This window comes from Prosopis cineraria, unplaced genomic scaffold, assembly GCF_029017545.1.
Source record: "Prosopis cineraria cultivar Desert tree isolate PC_DT_omini unplaced genomic scaffold, ASM2901754v1 PC6, whole genome shotgun sequence".
NCBI classification, from domain to species: domain Eukaryota; kingdom Viridiplantae; phylum Streptophyta; class Magnoliopsida; order Fabales; family Fabaceae; genus Prosopis; species Prosopis cineraria.
The window spans coordinates 33,337,610-33,350,641 of NW_026555337.1; the positions used below are offsets into that span (position 1 = coordinate 33,337,610).

The 13,032-nt window shown below is 31.9% G+C and overlaps 1 protein-coding gene across 1 annotated transcript; it reads right to left on the reverse strand.

Annotated features, from left to right (window-relative positions):
- Positions 1–590: 590 nt before the first annotated feature.
- On the reverse strand, positions 591–1,439 carry LOC129312430 (40S ribosomal protein S30). Its single transcript, XM_054955054.1, has 3 exons — positions 1,296–1,439; positions 1,055–1,192; positions 591–857 (listed from the first exon to the last, which is right to left on the reverse strand). The coding sequence occupies exons 1-3, from the start codon at positions 1,297–1,299 to the stop codon at positions 811–813; spliced, it is 189 nt and encodes a 62-aa protein (XP_054811029.1). The 5' UTR covers positions 1,300–1,439; the 3' UTR covers positions 591–810.
- Between the last annotated feature and the right edge of the window lie 11,593 nt (positions 1,440–13,032).

A 13,032-nucleotide genomic window follows, 5' to 3' on the forward strand; every position in this document is an offset into this window, starting at 1 on the left:
ACTTTCACAAGCATGTCTTTAAAATCTCATTCACGAGTGATTTGAATTGAGATCTCACTAATTCTGATTCTCCGTATAAAATTACCATGCATTGGTGCACTTAGCTGTAAAATTTGATTTGAAAATGTGATAGTAGTTTATGTTTGTCCGAGTAGGTCTATCACATCCCTTTTCTATATCATAGTAATTGATGTTTGTCATATCCATGCATTAGCCTATCAAAATCAGATGTTTGCTCAAATTCTTAGATGAAGCACCTAGTTGGCAACGTTGCCACCAAGTTCTTATCATGTAATATAACTGGATATCCAACCATAGGGCGAAAGATACCTAGTTACTTATGTTATTTAATATTTGTTGATGATTCTATTAAAATTTTATCATTTAATTAATTCACTATTAATTAGGTAAAACAGGTTAATTAAAAAAGTTTTTTATTTTTCGTTCTCAATATTTTGAGAGTATTTTATCAAACAAGTAATTTCATCTTTTAGTTGTGATGTGAGATATCATCTTTCAGAACAATTATTCAACAAGTTTTTTTAATATATTATTTTCATAACCATAAAATTAAAATAAAACAAAAACAGTTCAAACAGAAACTGTCCCCATCCCCTTGCATTCGTCTTCGCCGTTATCGGAAAAGCTTAAGCAAAAACACTAGTGTATTTCACTGTAAATTAACAAACAAAAAAATCGTTCATAGAACCTGATCAGAGATTCAAAATCATCATCTTAATACATAATCTAAGCTAATAATAACACGCTTTAAAAGAAAATAGAAGCCATCTTCCTCCTTCAAGCCTTTGGTTACTTCTCCGAAGAGTTTGGTCCTCGCTTTTTCCCGAAGCCGACAACTGCAATTGCAAGATACAAACACCGTATCGGGATCCAACGACCAAGAACAAAAAACAAGCCTTAATCTTCTACTATTAATTTTAATAACAAAATTAAAAAAACCAGAGTATGCATGTCTAGAATCAAAAAAGCCTTGAAAGCAATCCCATTCGCAATTATTACTAATATCAAAACAGAAATCTGAATTTTAACTTACCAGCAGTGACGAAACGTCTGTTATACTGCATTCGCTTATGCGCACGGCCTCTAGGCTTCTTCTTTTTGTCTTGTTTGGCTACTTTTGGTGTTTGGCCTCGCACTTTGCCAGCACGAGCCAACGATCCGTGGACCTTACCTGAAATTGAAGAAATCAAAGCAAATTAGGAAAGCCAGAAGACGGAAGACAGAACACAGAATCAATCTGCAGGTAATTAATCATGAGACGGGATGAAACTCACCCATGATGGATTACCGAGTTCGCAGCACAGCGACGCGCCGCGTTTCAGTTGCAGATGCAGCAGGAATACAAGACGAATTGGTACGGTTAGGGTTAGGGTTAGGGTTAGGCTAACATAGATAGAAGGACAGCATTTTGCTCCATGTTCTCCTGGGCTTTTAACATGTTGGGCTTTATTTTGGGTCACTGTGATTTGCATTACTGGATGCCATCAATGACGATTCACTTAATTAATGCAAGGATTTTCTATGTGGGCTAAGATATACTATGTGTGTTTTTTAATATTATTTAAATTAAAATAAAAATGTTAAAAATTTTACACTATATTTCTTTTTTTTAAAATCTAAATGCCATCGTATTATTAACTAGTGTTCCTTGCGATACACAAGAAATTTACTGTGTCTTGTAAATTCTTATAAATGATAAATATTTTAATGTGATTGTTCATCATTTTTGGTGTGATAAACATGAAGTGTAACCTTGCCTTAAAAAGATGATCTTGCACTATCATTAATGATATTAATTATATAATTAAAAATTATGGGAATGTATTATAGAGATGATGATTTATTGGACATTATAATAATTTCGGGCTAACAAACCAATTTAACAAATTTTAGATAAGCCAAATAAAGATTGCACTAATTCATAAGAGAAGGAGAAAAATATTTATAAACCAAGCAAGTGAATTTAGTAACAATGAAGAATTGTAAAAATCGTTTCATAACAATATTAATTGATCCATCATGTGTTGATTTCTTTTTTGTTCAACATAACCATACAATCTATCTCAAATACCACACGGATTTCTCATTGCAAATAATTTTCCTTTTGTTGATAGGGTCTTGTGGAGATTATTCTTCCTTATGTAAGCGCACAGTTGCTTTACAATCTAAACACAGTCATATCATTAATTAGTAATCTTGCTAGAAACATATAAAAATTAACAAAGTTAATGAAAAACTTCAAAAGCATCATGTAATTTAGGGGAAACACCACAAAGTTTGTTGAGAACTTTGGGGCCACCTCTTCTCTTTGCTTTAGTTTTAGTGTTGCAAGAAAGAACCCATCTCTTTTAAACCAGTCAATCATAAAAGTCATGTTTGAACATTATATGATAGATCATGTTAGAAGACAATTTTCATATGCGTTCTATAGATAAGAATAAATGATTTTCATCATTTGAAAACTTGGGATGATTTAACAATTTTTAAGGAGATCATGCCTTATTCTAAAGAGAAATATCATACCTTAGTAAAGTTTAGATGCATCTGCCAACTTTAAACATACTTCTAAAAATATATTCCAATCACAAAACAAAGGGGAAAGTCAAATTTGAGAATATAAACCAAAAGATCACTACGATCAGACATAAAGCAACGGCACAAGAGTTATGGCCATAAAAGTATTAATCTATGCTAGTTAAATGAATGTTACAAAAACTAAGAAAATACTCACTATCATATGACGGTACATGTCTCTGTTATTTAAACAGACAATATAAACCATCTGTACAAAAATGAAATGGCTATTTGTTTTGGAGTACAACAGTTCTTGTGCATTTATTCCAACAAAGGCAAGTTTCTGATGCAAAATAAAAACGAAATGGTCATTGGTATAGGCTAGATCAAAACCTTATTCAAAAGGTGCAATTTTCTCCTACAAAAAATGACAATTATTTCTCTAATCCCATCAAACTATGCAACAAAAGCACCAATTGCACATATTTTCATACAAAACCAAAGCCTCATTAGCATTTTTTCACAATTTATATAGAAACTGCATTTATAGCAACAAAGAGAATAACTTGAATATTAAAAGACAAATAAAAAGTCGTTCATGATTCAACAATAGAACAAATAAAATGTGACAAAGCTTATGATATTAACAAAAATATCAAATCTATAATAGAACACATCAATCCCTAATAGTATTGAGCAAAAGCTATCATACGAATTTATTGCCCCTGAAACAAAAAAGCTAAGGCGAATGAAAGAAACTTGTTCTGCAAATCATATGTGGCCCATATCAAACATCCTTTGAGAATTTGACTATAAGACGCTGTCCTTCATGTGACCATTCTCCCTAAGAATGGGACAACAAGTCAGACAGTTAACATGATTAAGCACAATAAGAGTAAAGCAACACTTGACTCATTTCATCATAACATTACTACAATCCAAGATACCATGAATCATGAAGCTCCAATGCAAGCAGTAATTTCATGGGAAAAAAATATCACAATTTGAAATATAAAAGATACAATAGCTTCATTCAACATTGCAGATGTTATGACTTGGGGAATGGGTTCAGTAGTATCACCAATTTCCAAACTTATCACTTTCGCATCAGGGTACTTCTACAAGTGTGCAACCTTTCTAGCAATCTACTCTCCATGATAAAATGGGAAAATGAATGTCAGCAACAAGGAAAGTGTAAAGTAAAGCAATATCAAACACTACAATAAAAACAATCTCAAAATTTGAGGAGGGGAAACAAAGAAAATTTGTCCATTGCATCAACTAACTTAGATTAAACAAAAAAAAATAAAGATGGTGGATACTGTCTCTGTTGCCATCTTCTATAGGTCTTTCTCAAGGGAGACAGGATATACATACAAACTTTCATATTCAAGCACTTCATTTGAAGCATATATTATAACGAAACATCCCATTTCCACTATTTTCTACTCTACACCAATCAATTACGACAACTTTATTCACATATAGCATGTAAGAGTAATATATACATATATATATATATATATATGTATTTTGCACATATATATTATGGAAAATGATTGTAAATAGATATAAATACAAGGAAAAAAGATAGAAGAAAACAGAGGTGCAAAAACCAAGCATTAACTTCACTGATGTTAATGGGGAACCTTAATACAAGCAAGTTAACTTTAACCCATTTCAACAGAGCGTGCTCCCAATGTTTCAATTTCCTATGTGATAATTTAAGTTAGAATAACTTTATTCCTGTATGGACCATCAAACATCAATTATTAGCACTTCAACAAAAGGAATTTAGCAAAACATTGATCGTCAAATCATGAAGATCTTGTAAATGAATAATCCAAGATTAAAGAAGTGAAAACTTGATTTAAGTATAAATTTCCCAAAGCAGACAAGAGGATGCAAGATACCGGTAGCAAGGCAGGCATTCCCTTCTCAAGAAATTTCCTCTTGAAATAGACAACAAACGTAGTGAGACAACAACAAAGGTGGATAAGTCTAATTCTCAGTTTATTGAAATAATAGAAGTCATTTCTTCTTGGGTCAAAATCATTCTCTAATTCATTTATGTCAAACCTCTATAGAAGACCATCTTAGAATGAGCCAAGTTGATGCCAACTATATGAAGAAACACAAGCAATAGTTTTGAATATTTTGTATGAAGAGCTACCGCCAAATCAAGTTCAAATGACATAACATCTGATACACTTGTTGCCTTAAAAAGAGTACATTCTAATAAAAGAAAAGCGCACACTAAGACCACATTATTGGACCCTCCTCTTCCAAAACCTGTAGATAAAGTCTAACTCAAACATTTTCCACAAGAACGTCTAGGCCATCTAGTTTGGCAGCAATGGAACTTGCAATAGCTCCCAGTGTCTCTAATGCCATTCGATGCCACTCTATGTTCAAGCATCCTAAATGTTAGGTCGTACTATTCTACAATACAAGTACTTTTTGTTTTCAATGCACAGTAAAAAATTTTAGTATTGTACCTGAGCAGCACCAGCTGTATCAGATAAACCAACTCTGATAACATTTAAGTTGTTCAGCATCACCTCACGTTGAGCAAGAGCCTGCATGCCAGGAAAAAAAATCAAATATTTATACTTGAGTATTTTGTTGTCAACAGGTAATCTTTTTATGATAAGTGGAGCTGGTTAAGAGTTTGTGAACAACGGATGCTGTTTAGAAATGACATATTGAGATTGGCAAGTATTTCAATGAAAAATTACCATTAGCCAGCAGAACAATGTAGATAACTTCATTTATCTAGTCTAGTAAATTGTACTGTTTGATGTAGCTAGCATCTTAAAGTATGAACTTAAGTATCCCTATAGCATGTTCATATTAGGAAGCATTATACATCAAGTCCCACTCTATCAAATGGAAAAGACAAGAAATTAGCAAAAATAACAGCTAACTTGAGGATGCCTCAGAACAAGTTCTAGCTTCTCCCTTTTCACGCCAGGCAATCCTAAGAAGCAGTGAATATGGCCATGTGACATGGCCATGTAAAACAATCAAAAAATGAAAAAGCAATGCAAATCTTCAACCTTAAAAAAATATTATTAATAATAAATTAAAATTTTAAAAATAGTCAATAGACACAACAATAAAAAAAATCCCCAAAAAGAAATTACGTCATTCAAACGAGCATTTGTTGAGCTTAAGAAATGGAGAAAAGATATACTCCCTCCGTTAAAAAATGTAAGGCATTTTTTGATTAGTTGGATGTTAAAAAATGTAAAGTATTTTTATTCTTTCAAAGTATGATCATTGCCTTTTTTTTTAAAGTACCCCTATTGATAATAATTTTATATTTATTGTAAGGTGTTTAATAAAGGTAAATATGGAAAGATAGAGTTAGTTGAAAAGTAGGTAACTACTTTATTGGGGGGTGAGATTCGATTAAAAATGCCTTATATTTTTTAACGTAGAAAGTATATTTGTGTATTTGTGCTTTGGAAATCAAGTGCTCCAACTAGACTTTTGCATAATATAATTGTAATGGTAGGAAGGTAAAGAACAAAAGGCTACCCAATCGAATAGTAATATTTTATTCAATTAAAGCCCATTAAAAGCATCATGAAATACGATTGTTTTGCATTTATCACCATCATAAGTCTCAAACATTGTAATGCAGTAATAAAAAACCCTCATACAACTGCAAGCATATCTAACTCTACCTATATTGTTGAAGAACCCTTACATCCTGAGACTAAAGCACAGTCACATTCAAAGGTTACAGGAACATATTTAAATTCTTGAGCCAATGAATAGCCATGTATAAAGCCAATACCTATGTTAGAATGGTAAAACTTTCCTTGACTACTACAAACTAAAGATTGGAATCCATAAACAAACACGGGATTAGTAAAATAAATTGAGCAAGAGAAATATACAAATTAAAATAATTTTCAGATGTACAATTTTGACAATAGCTAGCTTCATCCATAATTGACCTACATAATTTCCCATTAGCTCATTTTCATTTAGCATTATGCAAAACACTAATCCAATTGAACATTAGGACTAAGATGAAACAACATATTTTAGAGGAACTAAAAGATTGTCAATTATTCTGTGAACCATTGTGTCCTTAAACCTAAAGCCGAGATGTAGCTTTGTTTTTCAACCAGTTCATGTCATGTTTTGAACTATGAATCTGATGCTTTCATAACGAGGCATCCATGTCTTTAAGAGTTTTAGAATATTAAATTGATTGATAATGACACCATTGTTCAAAGACCAAAATAAGGTTTTTGTCAAAAAGCAAATGGATACTATTTCAAGCATCTCCCTTTTGACAGCCTCGCGTCAACTATTCAACTTCAGTATCTTAGATGTTCTTAAACCAATAGCCCAACTGCTTACGACTTCAGAAGCGCACCTCCTCCCCCAAAAACATTTAAAAAAAATAGCTTAAACCTTACAATTAGTCTTAAGTTGAAAGACGTTTTTTGAGGGAGCTCCCAAGCAATAAAAATCATCAACAATCAATACTAATAATACTATAAACAACACACAGTTGTTTGTGGGTCCGTGTGTATAAATTAATCCTTAAATGTAACATCTCAATTTAATTATCATAGTCTTTTTGAGCTAATAAAAATTATAAAAAAATATTTAAAGGTAAGTAAATTAGTTAGATGATGATTATTGAATTTAATTTAAGATATAATTTTGAGTTAAGATTTTTGAAAAATAAATAAATATATGATAAAATAAATAAATATTAAAAAGAGCGGGATTGACAAATATATATATATATATATATATAAATAGAATAAAAAAAGAAAAGGGTTCGAAAAAAGGGGGATAGATATTAATGTATACATATATATAATGATTAAGGAGGAAAAGGAACTGGGACCCATGAATGTTTAACCCTCACAGGCCGCACAAAACGCAATCAGACCACCTCCTCTTTCTTTTGCTTCGTTCCATTTCTTCTGCGTCGTTCCAGAGACGCAACGCGTGCGAAGAAGAGACTAGGCGCGAGACACAGAGCTGCATATAAAATATTTTACATGAGATTTCAAGTATTTTAAAATTATATAAATATTTTAAATATTTTTTTAATTATTTTTATTCTTCGGTTTTTGATTTTGAGATTATAAAAAATTTAAGATTTAAAAGAGGGGTGAATTTTAATGAATACATATAATTATTGAAGTTGTTGGTAATATAATAAATATTTTAAAGTATTATTTTATTGATAAAATTGAAATTTGAGGGTTTGAGTTAAACAATAAATTCCTATTATTATATTTTTGGTAAATCTAAAATTATAAGTTGATTTATTAATTACTAAAGGACTATTTGGGAATAGAAGTATATTATTAAAGATATAAAATAATGATTTTAGACTTGAGACTAAGTTTGTAATTTTTAAATACTTTTATGTGCGAATTTATGAAATAAAAATAAAAATTTTGATATTAAAAAATTGTTTGAAGGATGATTTTAGCCAAAATTTCAATGAAACTATTGTAAAGGAAGTTATTAAACAAAGTAGATAGGTTCAAATATATTAAATTAGATTTTAAAATTTAAGATGCTAAAACTAAGGTCTTAAAAAAAAAATAAATACTGAAGTGTTGGAATATGAGTAAAAATTGTGTTAATAATATTAGTGACTCATTATGATATGATTAATTGTAAATTAATTATCATTTGGCACCATTCAAGCTTTGAAAGTATTGATTCGAGGGGCAACCTTTGACAGGGATAACCTTTGACCTTTTAAAAGTTAAGGTAATTAGAAAAAATCTATTTTATGCATGCATGTGTGTGTGTGTGTGTAAAATCTTGAAATTGTTGTTTGTAATGCATATATGGCCTTGTTGATATCCTATAATTTGTAACAAGTTAATTGTAGCATATGTAAAGAATTTGAATGTGATGGTCGTATGTGGAGAAAAAAAAATGTATATGAAAGCTTGTTTGTAATATGGAATATTAATATTAATTTATACTTTCATGGGATAATGTGACGTGATTTGGGTAATGGAATTGAAGGTTGATGATAATGTGCATACGCTTGATTATAAGTGGTGGATTATGCAAGGTGATGAATTGTATGTGAGCAAATTGAATTTTTATATGATGCTAATATAATTTGTGTGGTAACATAAAAATTGATGCATGAGGTATGATTGAAATATGATAATTCTCGATGCTTTTTGAGCATGAAAATAGATGAACATATGGGATAATTATGAATTATATATATGAGAGTTATTAAAATGCATTTTCTCATGAGTATGATCATATGATGGGAGTTTGTCTTAGTGAAGGAGCTAATGGTTGTGATGAATTCACATGATACTTGGCTATTAATTGTTAATCCTAAGGGTTATAGCCACTACTTATCTTGTAGAGTACTATAGCATTATTCCAATGAAAGGACTTAACCCTACTGGCTTATTTGAAGATTTGGGTAGAGCTAGTCTTGAGTATGACACCTCATAATAAGGTAGCCCCTTATGATATGATTAAGACATTAGGTAGTCTCACCACATGGACAATCCCTTTCGGTTGTTGGCCCACGAATTTTATGTCAGAGAAAATAAAAGAGGATATAAGGAAGAGATCGATCATGCTTTTTATTATTGTTATGCCATTTGAGTGATTGATGGCTATGTTTGAGATTATGATTATAATTGTGAAAATAAGAACATATGGTAAACACGTGAAAAATGTACATGTAGGCATTTATGCTAATTTTGTACGAACATTTAGTATTTGTAGGTAATCGTGCCAATTTATACTTAACTTTATTCTTAAAATTATTTACATGAGTTAGATGTTAATGTGATTAACATGATCTTGATATGATTGTTTACATGACTATCTTGATAAATTTATTACCCACTTGCATTCATGATTAATTATCATGCATTTATATAACTTAGATGTACCTTGATTACTAAGTGATTGAACTTGTAATATCCTCCTCTTTCTACTCCCATAATTAGACCCAAATCCCAAGTAATTAGAAAAATGAGACAATAGTAAATATCAAATACAGAATTCTCATTGGTTAACAAAATGGGGACCCTAAGTTTATAAAACTAAAATCAATTCAAGTCTTGTAAAGAGACAATTCAAAGTTCGTAAATATGTGGAAGCAAGTAATCATTTCATAAGTGAGTGCATTTGTATAAGAATTTAAAACAAGAAAAATTTTGAAAATTTTTAAGGCGTGCACCACAGCTCGTTGGACATGCGCAATGGCGTGTTCACCTCTGTGGCACACATCGTGGCTCGCAACACCGTGCCAATGCATAAATTTTGACAGTAAATTCTGCTGTCAATTTGATAGCATCAGGGCTAACTTTTGACGCGCCCCAAATCTCCGTCCGATGTCTGAATGACGTGAACAAGGAGTTTACGAAAAGCTCTTTCCAGACTCTAACTATGGCATCAATCTTAGACTCAAATTCTTTTTAAAACAAAAGTTGGACACCCTTTTCAAAACTTATACCTTTATAATAGATTTCACAAATTTCAAGTGTCCTTACCAAAACCAGGACTAATGGCCACCAACACCAGATGATCACATACAATCATCAAGATTAACTCGTGCAATGCACCAAAACACAAGAAATAATTCCAGATTAATTTTTACTACTCAACCCCTTAAATTCAAAAACATAAGAAGGAGGAGTTTACCATAAATTTTCATCAAGATTTCCCAAGTCATCACATATTACTCTCCACCCTCACTTGCATTAGTATTTTGGCCCTATCATCATAACACATAATAAACAACTCTCTCCCTAGAGTCCAAAATACCATTACAATTTACATTTCACTTAATGCAAGTAAGTAAAAAAAAAGGAAATCCTAGTTGGCAATCGAAATTGTTATATACATAAGTTACCCAAAATAAGAATGCCTATTACAAAAGAAACAAGCCTCAGGTTGTTTTCCTCTGTCTCTACTTCTTGAGCTATTCCCTGCAATATTGAAGATAACGGAATGAGTACAACTACTTAGCAACCAACGTCCGACTAGCCCATACTAATGCATAACAATTAGTTTAAATGCAAGTGACAATTAATATTAATACTTTAACTCATGAGAAACATCTGAATTAGGAATTCACAATTTAGCTCACATAATGGCATCCACTTAGAAAAACAATGCTTTTAGCACCTTTCATATCAATAGAGTTAATCACACAATCATTAACAAGCCTAATGGAAAAAATTATTACTCAACTCAACATATCAACATTATGGACTCAATATAGACAACAAGTTCCTTTGCTCACTATATGCATGATCACACCTCCCTTGTATCTTTCTTATTCCTCGACACGAAACTGTGGGCTATAACTCAATGGAGTAGTCTATATTCCTTGACTTCCTTAAACTAAAACACTTGTGAAGGGATTACCTGACCAAGACGTACCTGACTCACTTATGGATCATGGTTTTTCCCATTTCTCACACCATAGGGTGTCTACACCTTAGACTAGCTTCCTCATTGAACCGGTGTATAGCTAGCTAGGTTTGAATCTCTCATTGAACCCGGGAACAGTCCCTCATTAAACAAGTGGGACAATATGGATAGAATTAATCTAGACAATCCATCGCATGGATGGGGCCTTACCACGGGATTTATCATCTACTTTGCTTCCTAAGCGAACTCCCGCCTCTCTAGATCATGCAATGGACATTCATGTGATAATTCACACAAATACAATTCATAGAACTTCACACTATCACCTTTCATTGAACTTCATCGTTACACAATTATGGAACTTCTCAAACACATTCATTGAACTTCAAGACCAAAACAAGTCGTTGAATTCCCAATTCATAATCATTGTACCTCACACTTTTAAAATCATTTAACTTTCCTATTTTCAAACATCATTGAACTCCTCCTAAATAAAGATTTACTTTGCTTCTCATTTGTAAAAAAAAAATCATTACACTCCCAATAAACATTAATACGAAAATCCTTCACTATTGTTCTCAAGGAAAATTTTGCATTATAAGGTATAAAACTCACAAATTTAATTTAGTTGATTTCTTCACAAATTAAGCTACACTTGCATTTTCTTTATTCTATACATTTCAAATGATAATTCATAATCAATAAACTAATAGACACATACAAGCATAAGATAGAATTCCCCCAATTACCTCAAACCTTTGAGAGGTCAAAGATTTCACCCCTCAACTATTCACTCTCGAAGCTTCCAAGAAGCTTAAATGGTGCCAATGGTAGTTACACTACAAGCATTTACCATACAAAACATCAATATCCATTTTGAGCTATTTTTCTAACATTTTATCATTCTTAATACTCAAGTTTCACTCTAAACTCATGTAGAAGTACCTATAAGGTTTCTTAGCTTCCTTTTACTCTCATTTATAACATTAAGCCCTAAATGGGTATTAATGAAGTTACATTATTTCCAACCACTAAATTTATAGGAATTTCAGACATTTAATGTTCTCCAATAACTAATCATCATAAAATCATAAATATCAAGTTTACTTAACTCAATCTACTCTATTAACTCTATTTAAGTCAATGGATTCGGGCCCATAACTTTTAGGAACTAAAAATCACCATTAGCAATCAAACCATACCTCTACCATCAAGAAAATGGAAGAAGAGAGGAAGATTTAAGCAAGGAAGTTTACCTTTGATGTTTATGAGCTCCAAATTACTCCCAAACAATCAGTTTCTTCAAGCCTTAGCTCAGCTTTTTTGCTACTTTCTCGTTCTCTTTTGTTTTCCCCTCTTTTTCACTCAGATTTGTGACTTAATACTGTAAAAATCTGACCATGCACCGCGGTGGACACACAATGCGCCGCGGCGCATGGCACAGAGAGCCTTTTCTAGGCGGTTATCATGCATGCACCATGGCGGACCAACCCCACGTTGCGACGCATGGCACAGAATTACTCCCTTCAAAAATTCTTCCTCTTCTGTTCTCAGGGACCCCCAATTCTCCTTTGAACCCGCATTTAGGACTGAAATCGAGACCAAACATGCCCGTGAGGCCTCTTTGGCCACCACACCTCATAGATACACTTTATAGTCTATTTAAGCTTAATAAGTCTAGATTTAAAATTGAGAATGTCACAAACTCACCCCTTTCTTTTAACATATTATAAGAACTAGCTCATTTGGAAAGAACAAAGAAAAGGAGCATCAGGCCAAGTTTATCACTTCTGTAAGCATTCTTTTTTATTTTGATATGTATATTCAATTTATGATATTGCCACTAGGATATATATTCTTGATTCACTTGCATTATGGGTTTTATGTTAGATAGAAGTGTGTATTTTGGGCCCTTAGGAATGCGATTTGGTGCTTATGTTATATAATATGCCAAAATACTTGTGTAAGTGAAAAAAGTTATTATATGCATGAGAATTTGAATATTTTTACGGTCTCCTATTGTATTTCTGTTATCCAAGGGTGAATAATTGATATTAACTATATATGAATGAAAAGGAA